This window comes from Pithys albifrons, chromosome 33, assembly GCF_047495875.1.
Source record: "Pithys albifrons albifrons isolate INPA30051 chromosome 33, PitAlb_v1, whole genome shotgun sequence".
Taxonomy (NCBI): Eukaryota; Metazoa; Chordata; class Aves; order Passeriformes; family Thamnophilidae; genus Pithys; species Pithys albifrons.
Window position 1 is genome coordinate 215,201 of NC_092490.1, and position 22,304 is coordinate 237,504.

At 46.4% G+C, this 22,304-nt stretch overlaps 2 protein-coding genes across 2 annotated transcripts in view; one reads left to right on the forward strand and one right to left on the reverse strand.

Moving 5' to 3' along the window:
* The window catches only part of LOC139684162 (uncharacterized), a 1,455,962-nt gene that overhangs the window by 178,939 nt on the left and 1,254,719 nt on the right, over nucleotides 1–22,304 (reverse strand). The window contains 1 exon segment of the mRNA XM_071579763.1: nucleotides 10,797–11,264. Coding sequence (XP_071435864.1) covers nucleotides 10,797–11,264 — 468 coding nt within the window.
* LOC139684161 (uncharacterized) overlaps nucleotides 1–22,304 on the forward strand; it is a 1,434,678-nt gene that overhangs the window by 117,507 nt on the left and 1,294,867 nt on the right.

A 22,304-nucleotide genomic window follows, 5' to 3' on the forward strand; every position in this document is an offset into this window, starting at 1 on the left:
ATCTGGTTCTCCAAGATTTGAACAAACCAGGGAAATCTCTCCAGAGCAGATGGAAAACAGTGTGATGGACACTGTAGCTCTCCAGGCTCTGCTCAAAGCCACATCGAGCTGAGCCCATTTGCCTCATGTCTTGTCTCAAGGCTTTTCATATTTTCAATCCAAAGAAATGCATAACCCTAAAAAGAACAGTCCCCATTCCACCCCAGTATGTTTGATCACACCCCTAAATTGCTTGATTCCATGCAGTGCCAAGATTGAGGCCAAGTTTGGGGGTGGGATTGGCAGAACCGGCCTCGAGATTGGATTGGGAATGGGGACCCCTATTGGTCCCCCCTCCCTCACCCCACTGGGGGAATTCTGAGGGGCCATCTCTTGCCTAAAACCAGCTCTGAAAAGAAACCTCTGAGACCCAACTGGTGATCTTGAGCAGTCAGACAGTCTATATCACGACTCCCTACATGGTCACAGCATGCTGAGTGCCCTGGGAATCAGTTCCCAATGTGCACACAGAGGGATCTTCACTGCAGCTGATGTGTCAGCATTTCATCAGTATTCATTGTTCGTTCCCTGCATTCCTGTTACATATTCATGGCATTTCTCAACAGTTGCCAGTATATCTGCATATCCTTATCAAGTCTCTGACGGGACTTTCTGAGGGGGTTCTCTGAGCAATCCATAGTTGACATGACCCTGCCATTCCCAGGAGGGCAGTTCATGGACTGTTCATGGCTCAGGAGGAGACAGGTGGCTTCTTCTCTTCCTTCCCAGTTTCCAGACTTTCTCACTCAAAGCAAAGATTTTCCTTTCTCAAGGGGATGCAGAAAAAGGCACCTTTAAATCTAATCCTACCAGCTACTCCAGGTTATCATTTAAGGGGTTTCTCTAAAGTCCTAAATTAATCGATAATCTTTCCCATTTCTTTCTTTATGGGTACCTGGATTTAGATTCTACAATCAAACCATGCTTAGCAAATTTGTCTGTTATTGGAACCAACCCAACTTGGCTTTCTAATTTCAAAGCATACTGGGTTTGCCTTACCAGCTCCTGCCTTAGGGGTAATTCTTATGAGTTCTGCCCTTTTCGACTTTCCTGTAATTCCACTGGCCCACAGAACAGGAACAACTGCATGTTCAGCTTCAGCTGGGATGTGGCTGCTGACTGGAGGTATTTCCTGCCCAAGAAGAGCTGCTCCACTGACATGTGTAGTCCCAGAAATTATGATTTCAAAATACCCATTTTTTAAATAAATTTCTTCCTCAGGTTTTCTAATTCATCTTTCTATAGAAAAGGTTTAGTGGAGTTTGGCAATAGAGGAACTCATGAATTTTCATTGTTTTCCCAATTCAACCTGTGTCACAGCAATAACATCTCCAGTGCCATTCCTCAATTCTCCTTCTCTTGGGTTAAGAACTGAGGAAGTTGCCCCTTTGTCTGACCAATGCACGGGCAAAGCAGACAGTGGGGACTGGAGCCCACACCTTTACCCAGACAGTGGAATCAACATCACACTGATGACTCAAAGTATTCTTTGATTTTTAAATTTATAGATTTTAGAAGTAGCTATAGTGAGCTTTAGTGAATGTAGATTTTAGTGTGCCAGTATTTCTAGTAGCTTAAAGATCAGTGTTTGTGCACACCAACCCTTACCCCATATCAACCCCTCCAGATTTCATGAGCTGTTTAGTCTTGTTTTCAAGGTAAAGGCTGAAAAGCACCTCAAGGCCTGCACCATGAGACACAAACATAGGCTGAGTGACCTCCGAGCCCAGAACACTTGGAAGCCTTCAAGTGCCCTGTGTGCAGTGAGGGAGATGAAGATGATGTAGAGGGAGTCCCAAAACTCCCCCAGACTCAGTTCCAGATGGGTGTGCTGGGGGCGTAATGGGGCAGGACTGAGGGGAGAGTGAACAGGGATTGGACAGACATTATTATAAACCCCTGAAACCAGTGCTGGGGCAGGAGCGTGGATGGGCATTCCTGGGTGAGCCTGGGTGCTCATTAAAGCTGCTGCTCTATTATCTCCCACTGAAATTGGCCCAGAGTCTTTTTGTCCTCAGACATTTCAGGCAATAATGCTCAGGGTATAAAGTGGGGGAGAAGGAGGTGGGTGGGACATGTTTGGAGTGATGGAGTTTGTCTTCCCAATCACCATTCTGTGGGATTCAGCCCTGATGTCCTGGAGGTGCTGAACACCTGCCCAGCCATGGGAAGCAGAGAAGGAATTCCTTCTTTTGTTTTCCTTGTGTGTGCAGCTTTTGCTTGTCCTCATTAAACTGTCTTTATCTCAACCCATGAGTTTTTTGGCATTTCCCTCCCATTTCTCTCCCTGCTCCTGCTGGTGGGGAAGTGAGGTATGGCTGTGAGGGGCTTGGGGGCTGGATGGGGTGAAACCACACCAGCCTTTGTTGGTGCCCACGGTGGGGCTGGGAGTGTTGGAGATACCAACAGATGGCATTGGGATGTGCTGATGGAATTTGCAGCTGCTGGTGCTGTCTGGGGCTCCTGGCTGTGTATCACAATCTGGTGCTCCTTGGTGACTGCCTGTTGGTGTCTCTGCTGCTGAGCTGCTCAGCTCTGACCACCTCACTGTGCTGTGCCTGGGAATGTTGGACAACAGCCCTGGGGATGTGCCTGGGCTGGCAGGAGGCCTGGGAATTGCTGCTGCCCTGGGCAGGCTGGAAGTGCATGTGACCTTGAGTTGAAGGGCCTGTGAGCTGTGGGTGAGTCCAGGATGGAGCAGAGACCACCCTGTAGCCTGGGGAGGAGCCCCCACTGGAGCAGGGGATGCCAAAAGGATGCCAAGACACTGTGGGAGCCCATTCAGGGCTGAGGGGAGGAGCCCATGCTGGAGCAGATTTGGTGGCAGGACTTGGGAACCGTTGGGGAACCCACAGTGGAGCAGCCTGTTCAATTCAAAATTCCTTTAATTCACATAAAATTCCTCTCATTTGCTCTAAAATCCTCAATTTCAAACAAAATCCCCTTAATTTTACTAAAGATTCTCATTAATGTTGGCCAGAATTCCCTTAATTCCATCTAAAATCTCTCCCATCCTATGTATTTCTCTCAACATTCTTTTAATTCCACCTAAATTTCCCAAAATCTTTTTATTACCATCTCAAATCCTCTTAATTCCACCAAAAATTTCCTCCTTTCTACCCAAAATATCTTTCATTCCACTCCAAATCTCTTAACTCTACTCAAAAAATACCTTAATCTATCTTGCAATCCTTTGTATTTCATCCCAAAAGTCTAAGATTCCACAAAAATCCCTTTAATTTCACTTAAAGATTATTATTTCAACCCGAAATTCATTTAATTCCATGTAGTCTCTCCTAATTTCATCTCAAACCCCCTGAATTCTACTCTAAAATTCCCTAATTGAACCCAAAATTCCCTTAATGCCATCCAAAATTCCCTTCATTCCACCAAAAATTCCTTTAATCCCACTCCAAATTGTTAATAATATCCCAAATATCTTCCCCTACTCACCAGACCCACAAGGGCCCCCAAATACTTTTCGGCACCCAAAGTGCCCTATTGGAGCCCCAGATCCTGGGAAAGGGCCTCATGCAAAGGGGGAGGGGGCCTGGGGGGATTTTATGGGGTTGGGGTGGAAATAGGAGGCCCGGGGGTACTTGGGGGACACTTGAGGGTCCCACTGGGGTCTGAGGGGCATTTATGTGGCACTGGCAAAGAACTTCTCTCCCCTCTGCACAGGGCTCTGCCACATTCACAGCAGCTTTCAGAGGAAAACTGGATGCTGCAGGATCCTTGATTTTGCTCAAGGGCTCACACAAGAAAATTCCTCATTTAGACTGTGGGTAAAATGTAAGACGAACAGTGAATTAGAAATGGGATAAATAACCAAGTTTCATCTTAGCCATGACTCAGAGCACAGACCCAGCTTTGGTGGAGGCAAACAGAGCAAGAACAAGAACTCTGGGCGCTGTTCCCGAGCCCGCCGGTCTATCCTGCTTAACACAGACATAACAAACTGCAGGGCTTGAATGCAAACAGCACCTGCATCCCAACAACTCCCCCTGTCTTGTTTTCAAGCTGCAAAAGTGAAACTTGTGCAAAACTACCATTGATCCTATATTGCATACAAGACAATAAACCAGGAATGCAGAGCACAATACAAAAATAAAAACAGACCCATTAATACCAGAATAAATGCTTTCTTTAACTGGGGTCTTATACTGTGTAGCCAGCTAGACAAGATACCTGAAGCTTTTTCACCTTATCAATGCCTTTATATATTGATTTAGAGTGATTGCTGTTTCTTTCAGAATTTATTCTTACGGGTCATTAGTTAACCTTAAAAAATCTTATTAACATTGACTTAGAAAAAAAAATCTTTAATGAAACAAATAGCTTTAACTACTTTTTAGGGTGTCTTGGTTTGAGATAAGGAACTGCCAACCCCCCCAAGCACAGAGAGAAAAGCCTCCCTCCTAACACCAGGGAAAGGGAGGAAAAGAGAGGGGAAAGAAAAAAAAACACTTCAAACTGCATTTATACTAAATCTACATATATTTTTCACAGAAAGAAAGAGACAATTAGAAGAGAGTACAAATATACACTCACACAAGTCTACAACAAGTTCCCCACCTCAACTTCTTAACGAACACACGAATTCTACTGTCTTAACTACACATTACTTAAGAAGAAGCTTATTCCCCAGGGAGACAAACCCAAGCAGAAAGGAGAGACCCAGAACAACACATTTTACTTTCCTGAGGTACCCTGTGAGCCAGTGGTGGGCCTGGTCCTCTCCATCTCCCCTGGGACAGCATCGTGCGTCCTCCCAAGAGGAGGGCTGAGAAGCGACTGCCTTACCCACTCCCACACTGGTTCCTACTTCCCTGGAGATGATGTCATAATGTGGTATGGAATACAAACTTACTGGCTAGAAGAGGTCAGCTGTGAGCTCAGCCCAGCTCAAGTCAGCTGACAGCTTCGGCCTAGTCCACACTTCAGAGCCCAAATCTAGGCCCACCTAGGTGAACCTATAACATAGAGTTTGTGTTTTCTTTAACTTAAACTTTTGAGTGCATTTTTAATATAGAATTTGTTCTTGAAAACTTATTTAAGTATTTCTGCAAATGAATAACTTTATTCAGCTCAGAGTTATGTGTCTTCTGCCTTTCACCCGTGGGTGCCTGTGTGTAGATGAGGAGCTGTGGCTGTGTCAGTGGGACAGGTGCCCCGGTAGCACATCCATCCATCTTCACACCCTCACACCCTCCCATGCATCTTTCATCCAGACCTGCCTCCCTTCATGCAGTCACTCAGATCAGAGCTTAGGGATTGGCTTTGCTGTGTCTTATAATTCTGAAATGAGAAATTGTGTTCTTCTTAACCTTACACTTTCCTGTGCTTCTTGAAATTGCTGCTTTGACAAGAATATAACTTCATAAAACATAAACATGTCTCTGCTTCCTGTTTCATTTAAAATTAAAAAATTCGTTCATACACATACAAGCACATACTCCCCTTTTTTCTTGTTCTTGCATGGCAAATATGAGAGGTATCATTGTATATTTGATGGGTTTGGATCCATAAAATACTTGGCATGACTATTGCAAAGCTTAGTAAATATTATTGCATGGCTAAAACTTCCATTTTATTGCTTACAGTCATGGATATGAATAATTTAGAGAAAGGTTCCTAAGGCTATCTTTGAATTTTTTTGCTTGGTTGGATCATCATTACTTAATCAAACAAAAGCTTAAAACAATTGCTAGTACTTAATGAGAAAGATTAACAAATTCTATAAAATTACTGTAATTTTTATACTTAAAAACTAAAATATGTGTTCTACTAATTTTGTGCACGTTCCATTAATGAGCTGCAAAAAGAGAACTGTTGGACATTTTAAAATTCTGATTTCATACATTATTTACACATCACTACAGCATAACTTGGGAGTGCTGCAGCTTTTAGGACAACAGGCAGAGAAGGGAGAGAGTGAGGAGAGAGCTTTGTGTGACCCTTCCCGGCCAAGCCACCTCAGCTGCCACTGCAGGAGTCTCACCACTTCCCAATGCCACAACTCCAGTGTTGGCTTCTTCTTGAGCCATTAGAATAGAGTAAAATATAAAGAAACTCATTGAAACACTGATAGTTAATGCAGGTAGGAGTAAAAGCAACAAACAACACCCTCATTCGTACCATAAACGGAATTGTTAATAGGGAAAACACAAGCTTAGGAACAAAGGTATTAAAGAGAATTGAAACTTTTAACAAGTATTACTCTTTATGGTCGTGTTCAAATGATTAGAAAAAGCTTTAAAAGCATCAGAAGTTTGGAAGCAATTTGAAATTTAGAAAGTCCTTTTCACCTGATGGATAATTTGCACATCAAATATTATACTAGCTTGGATATATAACACGTTTTTCAGATATAAAAACATTGGTCTTAAGAACAACAGCATTACTTTACAAAAGTGCACACTTGTGTGTTTCTATGCCATAACTTTGCAGAATAAAATTAAGCAATGAATACATTTTACAAATAACTAGAATAATAAACACACAGCACGACACTATCTTAGAGCATGAGTGCTACAAAATATGTTAGAAACTGAGATACAGAAAGGTGACATATTTGCAGCTTGTTGAAAGCTTTTAACTTAAAGGCATTATTGCTTTCCCTCTCTTTAGAGCATTAAGCCTTATATTGACTTTTAATATTACTTGGAAAAGGCATAGAAGATTTGTTTGGCAAGAAACTGCTCTAGCATTCCCTTTTAGTAGAAAGGGTTATGAAATTTTGTTCCATCTTGATAAGGGTGAAGACGTATTTAATTAATGCTGAGTTAGATGAATATTCATAATAAGTTATTAACAATTGTTAACCCGACAGCGTTGCTATTGATCAGAATCTGTTGCTGTCCCAGTTTGGCATCTCTGGCCGCTCTTGCGAATGGGTTTCTGTTCCTGTCGGCTCTGCCGGGCTCGGCCGGGCCCTTCCTGCAGGTTCTGGCGGTGCTGCGTTGGGTGCTGGGGCTGTGGCGGCAGCACTGGGAGGGCTGTCGGTGCTGCTGTGGGAGCCATCTCCGCCTCTGCGCTCTGGCGGCTGCTCGGAGTTCTCCTGGCCGGGCCGGGGCTCAGCGGGCAGGGGCAGCGGGGCGCTCTCCCGCCGGGTATCGGCTCTGGCACCGGCACGGGCTCTGGCACCTACACCAGCACCGGCACCGGCACCGGCACAGGCACGGTCTCTGGCACCAGCCCCGGGGCTGGCGGCGGCGGCCCCGCCCGCAGTATCCTCCGGTCTGCTCTGCGCCGGGCTCCGCGCTCCCTCTGCCTGGCTCGGCTTCTCTCTGCCGCCATCCCACCCATTGGCATCAGTGCCCCAGGCGGGAAGGGCTGCGGGGGGATCCGGCAAGAGCAGGGCAGGGTCTGCTGCTCTTTGGGCCTTTCTCTGCCCCGGGCAGGAACGCTGCGTGGGACAGCGGCACGGGGGGTGCAGCTGCTTCTCCTGCTGCATCCTTTGGTGGGCAGCTGCAATCACTGGCAGCAGCAGATTCAAAGGGCAGCTGTGCCCACAGCAGGGAGTGTTGGAAAGGAGAGTCATTTACTTGGAGCTCATGCTCTTCAAACAGCACCTCATCATCCAGATCAGGTTCCTCTGCTCCACAGGCAGCTTAGATCTCATCTCCATAATGTTTCTCCCTGACACCAAATAGTCAATTGTCCAAGTCTTCCAGTGATTTACCTTAAAAAAAAGAGGGGTACTCCAGTTTTTGTAACTAGTTTGGCTCTAGCCCATCAAACAGGTTTTGGCCACAAGCGGTTTCAGGGCACTCAATTCAAAAAGAGGTAATTTTTCTTTTCATGGGGTACTGATCTCTTTTAGCTCAGCTCTGTCCCTTCAAGCTATTTCAGGGCTCTGCCTTCACAAGTGGCTTAGACACTGACCCTGTTACTGAATCTTTTTATTTCAGAGCTGTTAGCCCCCAATAATTTGGTCATATTTTTCACCCCTTTGAGATTATTCTCATTTCCAGAGCCAAACCCTTTCAGTCCAGCAGACAGGCACCAATCATGCTTCTTCCCAAGTTGGACTGCTGCCCATCACTGGGACAGGCACCTCCTGGTGTTCCTGTCTCTCCTGCTCCGTCAGGGTTACCAAGGCCAGTCCCTAAATATTAGGAATCTTTCCCGAGGCTCCACGTTTCAGCTCCATTTATCGTGATGGATCTGGGTCTCCACAGGAATGAACCACAACGCCGATCACCAGCTCAAACCAAGCAAAGCCGTTTATTGAAATCCCATGTTACAATATATGGACTCAGGGACTGGTATTCAAGGCAGGGGCAGAGGAACTGGTTACCTCCCACACATGGGGGAGGCATGGGGGGAAGGCTCAGGGCTTTCAACCTCCTTGCAGATGAAAAACAGACCTATCAAGTGTGGGGGGTTTGGGAGGGTGAGAGTAGACAGAGGAATACACATATGCAAACACGACCAGTTTGTAGTGTTCTGGTGCCTGGGCCTGCCAGTCCCAGAAGATCAGGTGTCCTTTGCTTATCTCCAAGCCTTGTTGTTCAGGAAATTTAACTCCACACCTGCCAGCCTCAAAACTCCCTTTCCTACAACAACCCCTTGTGGGGCCACCAGGAGCAGCTGCATCTGCCTCCTCCTTTGCAGCCTCTCCATCTCTCTGCCCTGCTGGGCACACTCGGGAGCAGCTGCCCCTCTTAAATGGTGTGTGTCTGTCTGACTTTGCTGCTGGACACAGAGAGGCCAATTGGTCTCCTCTTGTCCTACCAGGTGAGGCCACTGCCTCTCTGTGCTGCTGACCAGTGCCAGGCAGGGCTGGTAATTCTCTGACTCTCACAAAGATCCCTCACTCCTGCAGTGTCACAGTGTCCCCTGGGTTCCAGGAGCCCCTGCAGTGCCACAGTGTGCCCTGGGTTCCAGCAGGCCCTGCAGTGTCACAGTGTGCCCTGGGTTCCAGGAGCCCCTGCAGTGTCACAGTGTGCCCTGGGTTCCAGGAGCCCCTGCAGTGCCACAGTGGCCCCTGGGTTCCAGAAGGCCCTGCAGTGTCACAGAGTCCCCTGGCACTCTCAGGCCTCACATCGCATAGCCCTGACAGTTCCCTCACCTGAAATATTGGGGCTTTTGGGGGCTCCATAACAGAAGGAAGAGATTGAGCCAATGGAGAGTGTCCAAAGGAGGAAACAAAGACGGGCAAGATCCTGCAGGGGAAATGTGTGAGGAGCAGCTGAAGGCACTTGGTGTATTCAGCTGCACAAGAGGAGACTGAGGGGACAACTCATTGCAGGTACAACTTCCTGGGCAGAGGCAGACGAGGGGCAGGCACTGATCTCTGCTCTGTGGGGACCAGGGACAGCAACCAGGGAATGGCCTGCAGTTGTGTCAGGGCAGGGTTAGGCTGGATCTTACAAAGAGGTTCTTCCTCCAGTGGGTGGTGGGCACTGAACAGACTCCCCAGGGCAGTGGGCACAGCCCCAAGGCTGACAGAGCTCCTGGAGTGTTTGGATGATGCTCTGGGGCACAGGGTGTGACTCTTGAGGATGGGCCTGTGCAGGGCTGAGGGTTGGACTCCATGATCCTTGGGGGTCCCTTCTCACTCAGCACATTCTGGCATTCTGTGACACCAGCTGGGCTGATCCCAGTGCATGAGGACCCCCTTCCCCCAGAAATACTGTGGGTGCCCCCAGTGTAAGGAGGGGTCCCAGACCCAGAGTAAGATGCCTGAACAAAGGGGGGACACCCTCCTGCAGGTGGGATGTCCATCAAACAAGCCACTTCTAACAGCGCAGAATTGGGGATTATAACCTCCCTCAGCCCCCAGTGGAGCCAGGGGGTCACTGCAACCCCCAGAATGACGGGGGAGCTCCTCAGAGCCATTTATAACTTTGAAAACTTTGTTTAAAACAGCAGGAACAACCCCCACATGGAGTCATCTCACCAACCCCAAAACTGCAAGGGGTTCACTTCAGGCACTGAAATTTAAGAGAGGGACCTCCAAAAGATGTTTATAGTCTACTAAATTCGTAGAAAGAGCAGATCCCCTCAAAACAAGCTCCCTGCGTCCCTCCCTGTGGGGCCCCACTCCAAGTGCTAAAGCCACATGCTCCCCCCCAACCCCTCAAAGTACCCCACTAAGGACAGGAGTGCACCCTAAAAACTCCCTCTCTCATTCCAGACCCGCAATCTCATGGCTGTCAAACCCATCCATCCTCTTCCAAGTCCTGTCCCAATCCTCTGAATCCACATCGAAGCTCTCAAATTTTCACCCCAAGTCTCCCGGGCTTCTAATTCCCCATCTCTAATTGCTGACACCCCATGGTGGGTTCAGGAAGGAATTGTGGGGGTTGTCGGATTGGGCCATTTTGGGGAAGGGCTGAGTAATTCTGAGTTGGGATGGAGCTATTTTGGGGTGGGATCGAGGCATTATGAGGTGACAGATTGAACCCTCTCAGATTGTGGACTGCAAAATGATGGAAAAATTCTCTTGACCTGGATGGCCCAATTTGGGGACAACTCCCCCAAAACCCACTAGAAATGAGAATGCTTCCTGAATATCCTTTTGAATCTCAAATTCCATCCTTAAATGCCAGTGAAATACTGAGGGTTTAGATGTATTAGTTCAATTTCTTTATTTTTACTTCAGTTTCAGGTGATTAGAAGTGATGAAGATCTAACAAATGAAAATCAAAGACAAAAAGGTCATCATGTGAGTGTGCAAGGGGTTGGGTTGAATAACTCATAGAGAGGCAGAGCAATCGACAATTTGAAGTTGACAATTTGAAGGTGACCTTCGATCAGTGAATGAAGCTTCTCTCACAGCTGGGGCACTGGTTGGACTTCCCTTACTGGTGGGTCCGCCGGTGTTGGGTCAAGTGAGAGCTCTGGGTGAAGCCCTTTCCACACTCCCTGCACTTGTAAGGCCTCTCCCCAGTGTGGATTCTCCGGTGGGTGATGAGGGTGGAGTTGTCTTTGAATCTCTTCCCGCAGTCCGTGCAGTGGAAGGGCCTCTCCCCTGTGTGTGTGCGCTGATGACCGAGGAGATGAGAGCTGGTCTGAAACCTCTTCCCACACTCGGAACACTCATAGGGACGTTCCCCGGTGTGGATCATCTGGTGTCGGATCAGGTTGTAGCTCTGGGTGAAGCTCTTCCCACATTCCAAGCACTTCCAGTGCTTCTCTGTGTGTACTTGTCGGTGGATGAAGAGGTGGGAGACCTGCCTGAAGCACTTCCCACATTCCAAGCACTTGTAGGGCTTCTCCATAGGGTGAAACTGAACATGGATCTCCAGGTTAGAGATCCACCTGTGGCTCTGGACGCCTTCCTGGGACAGGATGGGTGGCTCCTCCTCAGAGCAAATTAGGCTGGGATTGAAGGTCCTCCTACTGGGGTATCCCTGTGGCTTTTCCTCCCCGTTGACTTCCTGTGCCATAGAGCTGTTCAAAACGGCCTCTGCCAGCAGGGTCTCACAGGGGGATTTGTCCTCCATGCTCTCCATGCTCAGCTCGGGCCCCGGGGCAGGAAAAAACATCAGTCAGGGCATTTGCCTCTGGCCCACAAGGAAGGCCAAAGACATCCCCCCAAACCCGGCCCTGGCAGGACGGCGTCGGCAGCGGGGCTGTCCTGCAGCTGGGGCCATGCTGGGCTGGAAGATGCAGCAAAGGAGAGGGGAAAAGGGGCACTGACTTCCTCCTCACCTGTCTGGGGGTCTTGGGGCATCTTCCTCTTCCTTGCAGCCTCCTCCTGCATCCTGTTAAGGTTTGGAAATGAGAAATCCCGATCTAAGGGTAAAAAAAACATGTTAGCAGGTTGGTTGTGGGTTTCTACTTGAAAATCCATCTCTAGAAAGACACCAGTGTCTCAGTTTGAGATAATTTGCAAGAGAGAGTCATCGTGGAGAGAATTTTCTTCCTAGTATACCCTACTCAGGTTTCTGAAATGCAGAGAAAGTGAACAAATACATCTGGAAGGAAGGGGGAAAAAACCCAAACTCTTTCCCAAGAAGAAATGCTGAAAACAACTCATAAACTGGGCTAAACAAACTCAGGAGGAGAAACTTCTCAGCCCACTCTGTCCAAAAGAGTTAGTGCCCAGCCTCCCCCGCCCATAAAACACACATGGCCACAATAAAGAGGCAGAATGGCCCCCCTTCCATAGGATTCACCTTCCCCACACCCCAAAACCCTGGCAGGAACCTTGAGAGTCAGCACTGCAGTCAGGCTGTGCTGCTGGGACAGGCAGTCAAGGCAGTGGTCCTCACCCAGTGGCGTCTGTGGTCCTGTCCCAGTCGTGGTCACAGCTCAGATCCTTCCAGAGGGTGGTAGAAGCCCCAAGTGAGGAGGTGTGCTGGTTTAAAGGTAAACTGGCAGGAGAAATAAACACAACACAAAGGAGATTAAAAGTTAAAGTTACAACTTAATGACAATATTATAAGTAATGCAATGGCACAAAGAGAAAAATTGGTTTTAAGCCACAAAAGCCCAGCAGTATAACCCAGCCCCCTGGGGCACAAGCACAAAGGGGTTTGTTAGCCCCTGTGCTGAACCCTGTGTGGCTCCCCCAAGTCCAAAGGAAAAGTCCAAAGTGGCAAACCTGTTGGTGCAGCTGACAGTTGCAGTCTGGTGGAGAGTGGTTGTCACAGGCTGGTTGAAGGTGGTGGTCTCCTCCTGTCGAGGTGTTGGTCCTCCTCTCAATCCAACGAGTGTCCCCTGAGGTCTTCCCCCAGGATATGTACCCCAGGGAGCAGCCAGTCCCTCCCCCTGGGCGGGGAGTCACACAATGGGTGATTAACTCTGTAAGTCAGGGGGTATTTTGGAACCCTTGATGGCCCATTAGCAGCCACGCCCCCTCAGGCTGGGTGTCAAGGTGCTAACGACTCCCTGCAGGGGAGTTATCCCAGCTCTTATCTCACAGATGTCTTTCACACCCAGCTCCCAGCCTGAGGGGTCAGCTGTGCCCTGGGCAGCTGCTGCAAATGTTCCATTGTTAACAGTTTTTGGAAATGAATAGAGGGTGTGGAATACACAGCTTTGATCATCCACACAGTGATAAACTGGTCCCACCTCCTGAACAAGGACATGTAGGATGAATTTTTATTATTTATTTAAAAACTTCAGGCACAGAATGAGGAGCATCAGCCAAGTTTTCTAATTGACTGAGGAACCCTTTTCCTAAACTGTGCTCATCTGAGAGAGTTTCAAATCCCTCCTTTTTGATTTAGTTTTATGGAATGGTTCTCATTCAAGTAGATGGCTTTTCTAGGCCATCACCTACAGAATTGCTGTTGTGGATAACATTGATTATAGGAAAGCAGAAGAGAAATACGTGAAATGGACAGCTGTGAGCAAAAGTTATTTCTTTTTTTCAGTGTTCTCTGAATTTTTATACTACTTTTCTGCTTTTGTGGAAGGGTTCAGTGTCCTCCCTCCTGTGAGGGATGATAAACACTCATTAAACACTGAAAATGTTCTGGCTGAGCAAAGGCAGAAGTGCAAGACCAAGCCTCAGCCTGCTGAGAGCTGAGGTTTGGCACTGGCTGTCCCAGAATTCCATAGACAAAATAAGAACAATAATAATTTTCAGGTGGGATTGAGCCATTTTCAGTGGGATTGGGCTCCTTTGAGGAGACAGATCGACCCTTCTCAGCTTTTGAAGTGCAAAGCTGGGAGAGACTGGAATGTTGATGGTTCATGGCTCCAACACTCTCCAGCTGCAAAAGCAGTGGGTGCTTTTCTACCCATGGGCAAAGGGACCACCCAGGAGCAGAGGGGGGAACACCCACCCCTGGAGGGGACAGGCTGGGCTTGGAGCCAGGGAAGGAAAGTGGGACTTTTATGCTTTTCTATCACTACAGACGGGAACCAAAACAGCTCCAAACCTACTTTCCATGCACACAAAACTGTTCTAAACCCTACATCTACAGATATATTGATAAAGTAAATCTAATCTTCCCCATGGGGTGGATTAAAAAGAACTTTGGTCACCATACCTTCATGGGTCAGGTCAGGTGCTGAACATGGGGGAAGCTTCTGGCAGCTGCTCACAGAACCCAACCCTGGAGCCCCCCCACTACCAAAACCTGGCCATACAAACACAATGCACTGCCCAGTATGGAACACCCAGAATGTGGGTCAGCAGGTCTGTGCCCAGCATGGATCACCTGAAACGTGGGTCACCAGGTCTCTGCTAAACAGGGCTCACAAGGAATTTTTTTTATCAAGTCTTTAACCACTTTGTCCACTGATGCTTGAGGAGATGTGAGCTGCTCTGAAACCTCTTTCTGTATTCCAAGTACTTGCAGGGCAATTCCCAATGTGGATGTGTTTCATCCGCTTAAATACTGCAGAGAAAAAAAAAAAAACAACAACACTTTAGATTCAAATATTTTCCCCAAACAAAATTAAAACTTTTACAACTTAGTTCTTTAAACCAAAACCAGTTTCAGTTTGGGAAGGTGTAAGGTGGAGGGGTTTGTTTGCATTTTTTCTCTTTCTTTAAAAAGAAAATAATTGCTAGGAGGTGCAGAAAGAGATACAAAAAAGTTGGGGAAAAGCCAAGGTTACTTTTAGAAGCAAAGAAAAAGTTTACCACCAGAAGTTACTTTTTTGCTGAGATACCCTGTGGGGGAAAACAGTTTCTACCTTTTTTTTTCTTCTGTTTCTCTGGTACTTGTGATAGATATCTCTGGCCCCAAGATCCTTGGAATTCTGTCTTTGGAAACGTAGAGCTGTTGCTCAGGAGAAGCTGTTTTTTAGCCTTTCTGGGCTGAGCAAAGTCTGGTCCTCATGAGGAGGTGAGAGAGGGGGAAGTAGGGAGAGCTTTTCCCATGGGGTTACCACTTTACTCTCTTTCATTTTCCCTCCCTGAATTTTCAAAAGTCCTTCTCTGAGTCCAGGAGTGTTTGGATGATGCTCTGGGGCACAGGGTTTAAAGGTTATGCTGTAAGGGAGAAATTAACCTGAGTCAAGAAAGTTCTAAGTTGGAGATGCAATTTACTAGAAAGATTACAAGAGATGCAATGATACAGAGGAAAACTTGTCTGAACACTCAAAAAACCCAATTTTATAACCCATCCTACTAGAACAAGGACATTATGGTCTTCATTAGCCACTGTGCTGAATACCACGTGGTATCCCTGAATTCACAGTAAAAGGGAAGGAAACCTTTTGGTGAGGATGATGGTCACAGTCTGGTCAAGAGTGGCTGTTGCAGTTCTGTTAAAGTCTTAGTCCCTCTCTGGATCCAAATAGTGGTACCAGAAATACCAATCCCTGAATATTTGACATGCTCAGGTTCAAGTGGGAATGCCCTGCACCTCACCCAGGCTGGGGACTTCCACCATGGGTGATTTGACCCTGTGAATCATGGGATATTTTTGGAGTCTTTGATGGTGTGAGTCATTGCAGCTGCCTATTGTTCCAGCCCCTAATGGCCCATTAGCAGACATGAGCCCTCAGGGTGGGTGTGAATGTGTTGATGCCTCCCCAGAGGGGAGTTATCACAGGTGACTCATTGGTGTGAAGGCACAAACATTCCTGTGCCTCCCAGGGTTCTCAAACACTCAGATTGTAGCCAGAGGGCTTGGGTGGGCCTTAAGATAATATTGATAAATGTATAAATTTGGGGGTTTTTTTCACATCCTCTAAAATGCAGCTCTGTTCCTTGTCTATCAACATACCTGGGAATCTTTCACACTTGGAAGTCATTTTCAACCTTCATTATAGAAGTTCAATGTGGTACCGTATACAGATTTGTAACACTTGGAAATGGGCTGGAGTTCTTCCATCATCTTCTTTGGGAATGAACTACAAGTTAAAAGATTCTAAAGCTAAGTGAATAAAGCAGCAGTCTTTCACCTGCCAGAAGGATTCCTGTCTTAGTTCAACCTTGCTTTAGGTGATAACTTCTTTGCTATTAGTGTGTTTCTGAGCAGAGAGGAATTTGTGTAACCTGGAACTGCTGTACTATGTCTTGGATAAAAGGAGAAGTTTTGTTCTGGAGCCTGAAAATTCAGGTCAGGATTTAAAAGAACACACATTCCTGAAGAATAGATCTGTACATGAATTTGTTTGGAAATCCTTGTCTTGATGTTTTAAATTGCATCTGGGTTGAATGATACTGCTATGAGACCATGATGTTTGCCACAGGTCCACTTTCTGAATTTCTCTTTCATTCTGTGGTCTGGAAGAGAAGACACTGGTGACTGCTACCAGATGGGTATGTAGCCAAAAGAATGAGCATGGCACAACCAGCACTGTACTCACCCTGATTTTGTTTTTACTTTTCTTCAGTATTCATTAAAAAGTGTTTAAAAAGTGGATTATTGATGAGATTAAAACTAAAAGCATGAAAAAGGTTCTGCTGTGCCCTGGGCAGCTACTGCAAATGATCCATTATTAACAGTTCATCAGAAAGGCCACAGAGTGTGCAGAATCCACAGTTTGGGTTATCCCCACGTAGTCCATATTGCTCCCAGCCCCTGTAACTGGGCCAGTGTATTAATCCATTGGACTCGACATTTTGCTGGATCCTCACCCCTGAGAAGACCAGAAAACCAGGACGTGCTGTTATTTTATTGCAGTGAGACCAGCGTTATGTTCTTGCCCCAAAGTGCCTTTGACAGCAGCACAGTTTCCTCTGAGGGACCTGTGGAGACTGAGGACTCTTTAGTAGGGAGTCCTGAAATCTGGAAACTTTGCCTCAGCTTCTCTCTGAGGGAGGTTTTGTGGTTCCTTCTGCAGGAGCTTTTACAGTGCATGGCCCTCATGGACAGCCAATGGAAAGAAAATATTTTGTTGTCCTTCATCTAAAAATTTCTTAATATCTCTTATGTTCTGGGGTGGAGGTGGCAGGAGAAACTGTGGGGAATGAAGGAGTGGTTACAAAGAAATCTGAAATAATCCTGTCTTTGCAAGAGTCAGAAAAAAAATGTATTTCCAGAAAAAGGAAGAGTTAGGCCAAAAGGCTGCAGTGGGAGCATTGCTTGCTGCTGAGCTCCAAGACAGGCTGCAAATGGTGGCACTGCTTTGCTGCTGAGCATGGGCATGTCTGAAAGATTCAGGTGGAGCTTTGGAATGTGCAGGAGAGAGGGAGAATCTTCCAGGGAGATTTGCAGGATGTAGAACCCGTAACAAAGCCTTGTAACTCAAACTTCCTTTGTTCAGGGGAGGAGCTGAGAGACAATGAGCCAGTCTGTTGTTGTGAGAAAGAGCAAAACATCAGGTTTGCATTGACAGCTGATGATGAGGAAGGAGCAGATTGAGCCTTAATTAAAGCTGAAACAACCACTGTGTGCCAGGGTCAGCAAAGTGCTGCTAAACTGGCACCGTGTGTGGCTCCCAAGATATCAAAGCCTGGCCCTGGATCAGGGGAGATGGAAATCCAGTCACTATTAATGCAGTGGGATGCTGAGGGGCTGGAGCCACTTCCAGATGGCACAAAGTTAAACCACTGGAGCAAACAGAGCACGTGTTATCTGCCCAACTGATAAGGTCAGTTCATGGCTCCAGGGGGAGAAGTAGAAGCCTCTGAAAGCCCCTCAAAGTAACCCAGCACAAGGGGCAGCTCTTGCTGAATTTTTACAAGCAGTCTCACTGCCTCTGAACAGGAAATTAATGGGAGGAGACCCCCTGAAATGATGGGGCAAACAACAACAGCAGTGCAGAGAGCACTGCATGGAAGAGGAGTTAAAACTCCACCTGAGAGATCCCAAGTTCATGCAGTTGAACCACTTCATTCATAAAGGAGTGGCTTTTTGGGGGAGGTTTGAGTAGTTTTCTTTTTCCAGGAATTCCAGCCCTCCCCAGTGAAGATCAAAGGAACCAGCTGGGACTGGGGGAACTGCCAGCAGATGTGCAGGAGAAGGCTCACAGAAAGCAGCCAAGGGGTGATGAGCACCTTTCTCTCAGGATGTGTCACCTTGTGACTGTCAGCATTTCAGACTCAAGTTACTGCTTTAAGAGCATTATCCCAGCGTGCCTTTCAATAATCAGTCTGTACTGGGTGAAATTTTCCCTTCTCTTTTTATAGGGACCTGCAAACAGGTGAGATGGAGCTGTGTGGAACAAACAAAAATTTAATTTTCCCATAATTATTATTAAATAATATTTCTTGTGGTTTGTTTGTGTTTTCATTGAGAGGGATTCATTGGGAGATCAAATATTATAAGGACTTTATGAAAAAAACCTTTTTTATTAATTCTTATTTAATTTTGCTATATTATTTTTTTGTTTTACTAAAAATGAAAGAATGAAGTGGAATAATCTCTTAGTTTTCTCTTATGGAGAAATACTTTAAATTCAAAAAATTGAGAACTAAAAGAGACAACCCAGTTTAACTTGTCAGTTGGTACAAGAGTTTTGCATGTTTGAAATCATACAAATATGTATCAACCTTCCCAGAGTTTTTCCTCTGAAGGCTTCGGATTAATTATGATAATTCATCTAAATCTTACAGAGATTTTGACATGTGAACTAAAAGATCTTAACAGAATAAAAGAAACTATTCCATGGGAAATGGTTGAGACCCCCTTCCTAAATCAGAAGTAGTTTCAGCTTTAGGTTGCAAATTGGACATGGATAAAATGCAGGAAAACCTTTTCCCAGCTCCCAAGACCTGTAACCATTTGAGGAAATACTTGCACTCTGCACCACTGACATTTCTCAGTTGTGGGTGCAGCTTTGTGGAACATTCATTGGAAAGGAATGTTGTGAAGATAAATTGTGACAGAGAAGAAAATGCCAGAAAAATCGACCTGGACTCTGTGTTTTGGGGGATCCTCAGCACCAAGGAGACAGCAGATCCAGACCCAAAGGACACCCCTGGGTTCCCTGGAGTGGGGATACATTTCCTGTTTTAACTTTTCTCTCTCACCCTCTTTCCCTCCCCCTCTCCTTTTTCCTATTTCTTTCTAGTTCTCTTTCTTTGTCTCACATTTACTCTTAAATAAAATCCATCCTCTTGACTTTGGCATCTGGTCCTCTTTGGACCTTAATTTGGGCAGAGGCATTTCTAATAATTTTAATAACTGAATGATAACCCCAATCAGAGCCCCTTCACAGCACAGATGGAGAGAAAGTCCCCACAGTGCACCTGAGAGGTGTGTCAGGGGAAACCGTGTGGATCAGTCCTGTCTCAAGCAAAGGCAAACCCATCTGTGGGATTGATTTTGCTCAAGGACAAAGTTGCACTTGGTGGGTAATTCAGAAAAAACAGGGAAACATGGTGTGTACCTGAAGAGGACCTATTTGTGGTGTAAAACTGTCTGTTCCATTGTTCCTATTTGTGTATAATATTGGATAGAGAGGTGCAGAGTTAATGTGTTATTCAGGGCATACTGGGGAAAAGGGAAAAAAAAGTAAAGGAAATACAGTATTGGATAATGTCCTGGGTGACACAAAACTTCTGGTATCCTCCTTCTCTTTTCTCTGTTCCCAAAAAATGCCTGCTAATTGGGAGTGGGAGGGGAATTTGAGATTAAATAAGGGTGGTCCTGTTCTCCTGGCAGAAGAATGTGTGCCCAGGTGTGAAAGGCTGGAATGCTGATGAATCAGACAATGCAGGTGGAGCTGATGATGTGCAAAGTGACCCCCAAGGTTCTGAGGGTGTGCACACCTGCCAGCTCAGGATCCAGGTAGGTGTGTTTTCCTCGGCCTTGCACAGGGACTGAGCTGTGATAACTCCCCCCTGGGAGCACTGAGACAATTCCTACACATGGCCTGGAGATTTTCACCTCTGCTAATGGGCCATCATGGATCCAACCTAATTTTTGCTATGCATCTATTAATAACAGGATTAATAATAGGGGTAGAAGGGTGACGAGAAATTATTTGAAGGAAAACCAAATATTTTCTTTCCATTGGCTTCCCAGCACAGCCATGTTCTCTAAAGGTTCCTGGAGAAGGAATCACAAAACCACCTTCAGAGAGAAGCTGAGACAAATATTCAAGAGTTCCGGAGACCCTAAAGAAAAGTCCTCAGTCTCCACAGGTCCCTCAGAGGAAACTGTGCTGCTGTCAAAGGCACTTTGGGGCAAGAACATAACGCTGCTCTCACTGCACCAAAATAACAGCACGTCCCGGTTTTCTGGTCTTCTCAGGGGTGAGGATCCAGCAAAACATGGAGTGCAATGGATTAATACACTGACACAGTTGCATGAGCTTGGACCAGTTGTGACTATGAGGGGATAACCCAAACTGTGGATTCTGCTCACTCTGGGGCCTTTCTGATGAACTGTTAATAATGGATCATTTGCAGCAGCTGCCCAGAGCACAGCAGAACCTTTTTCATGATTTGATTTGGAAATCTCATCAATAATCCACTTTTTAAACCCTTTTTAATGAATACTGAACAAAACTAAGAACAAAACCAAGGTGAGTACAGTGCTGGTTGTGCCATGCTCGTTCTTTTGGCTGCAAACCCATCTGGTAGCAGTCATCAGTCTCCTCTCTTCCAGACCGCAGAATGAAAGAGAAATTCAAGAGCTGGACCTGTGGGCAAACATCTTGACCTCATAGCAGTATCATTCAACCCAGATGGAGTTTGAAAGATCAAGACAAGGATTTGTAAACAAATTCATGTATAGATCTATTCTTCAGGAATGTGTGTTGTTTTAAATCCTGACCTGAACTTTCAGGCTCCAGAACAAAGCTTCTCCTTTTATCCAAGACATAGTACAGCAGTTCCAGGTTACACAAATTCCTCACTGCTCAGAAACACACTAATAGCAAAGTTTTCACATAAAGCAAGGTTGAACTAAGACAGGAATCTGTCTGGCAGGTGACAGACTGCTGCTTTATTCACTAAGCCTTAGAATCTTTTAACTTGTAGTTCATTGCCAAAGAAGGTGATGGAAGAACTCCAGCCCATATCCAAGTGTTACAAGTCTATATTTGGTAGCACATGGAACTTCTATAATGAAGGTTGAAAATGACTTCCAAGTGTGAAAGATACCCAGGTATGTTGATAGACAAGGAACAGAGCTGCATTTTGGAAGATGTGAAGAAACCACAAATATTTATACATTTATCAGTATTAACACAAGGCCTACCCAAGCCCTCAGGCTACAAGTTGAGTGGTTCAGAGAACCCTGGGAGGCACTGGAATGTTTCTGTCTTCACACAAATGACTCAGCTGTGATATCTCCCCTCTGAGGAGGCATCAACACATTCACATCCACGCTGAGGGCTCATGTCTCCTAATGGGCCGTGAGGGGCTGGAACAATAGGCAGCTGCAATGACTCACACCATCAAAGACTCCAAAAATATCCCATGGCTCACAGGGTAAAATCCCCTGTTGTGGAAGTCCCCACCCTGGATGAGGTGCAGGACATTCCCACTTTAACCTGAGCATGTCAAATCTTCAGGGATTGGCATTTCTGGTATCATTATTTGGATCCAGATGGGGACTAAGACTTTAACAGAACTGCAACAGCCACTCTTGACCAGAATGTGACCATCATCCTCACTAAAAGGTTTCCTTTCCTTTCACTGTGAATTCGGGGATACCACGTGGCACTCAGCACAGGGGCTAATGAAGACCATAATGTTCATGTCCCAGGGGGATGGGTTATACAATTGGTTTATTGAGGGTTCAAACCAGTTTTTCTCTCTATCATTGCATTTCTTGTAATCTGTTTAGTAAATTGCACCTCTGACTTTTAAACTTTCTTGACTCAGGTTAATTTCTCCCTTACAGCATAACCTTTAAACCCTGTGCCCCAGAGCATCATCCAAAATCTCCTGCAGCTCTTTCAGCCTTGGTGCTGTGCCCACTGTCCTGGGGAGTGCCTGGAGGCATCTCCTAAAGCTGGCCCGGCACCAGTAATGGGATGTTGGAGGAGGAGGCTGTTGGGGGGCACTTTGAAATAGCTGTGGAGCCAGGGAGTGCAGGCAGGGGTGCCCAGGGTTGTGGGGCAGAGCAGGGTCCTGCAGCCCAGGGTGCTGTGCTGGGGCAGGGACTCTGCTGCCTGCCAGGGGCAGCTCTCAGTCGGCCCAGGGATCTGCTGACAAGGCTGGGGAGAAGGAGGAGCCCCTGGGAGAGCTCCTTATCTTGCTCAGGGACGGCTGCAGGGCTTGGGACTGCTCAGAGCCCCCACATCAACCCCAGACAGTTCCCAGGGCACATTTCAGGGAGGACATTAAAGCAGGACCTACATGACAGGGAAGCATCCTGTTCTTTCAATTCTCTGGCCTGCCATGTCTGGCTGGGAAATAGCACATACAAATTAACATCTGATTTCAGGAGAAGGCACTTAAACTTCAAATCTGAATCTCAAATGGCTGAATAAACCATGGACTT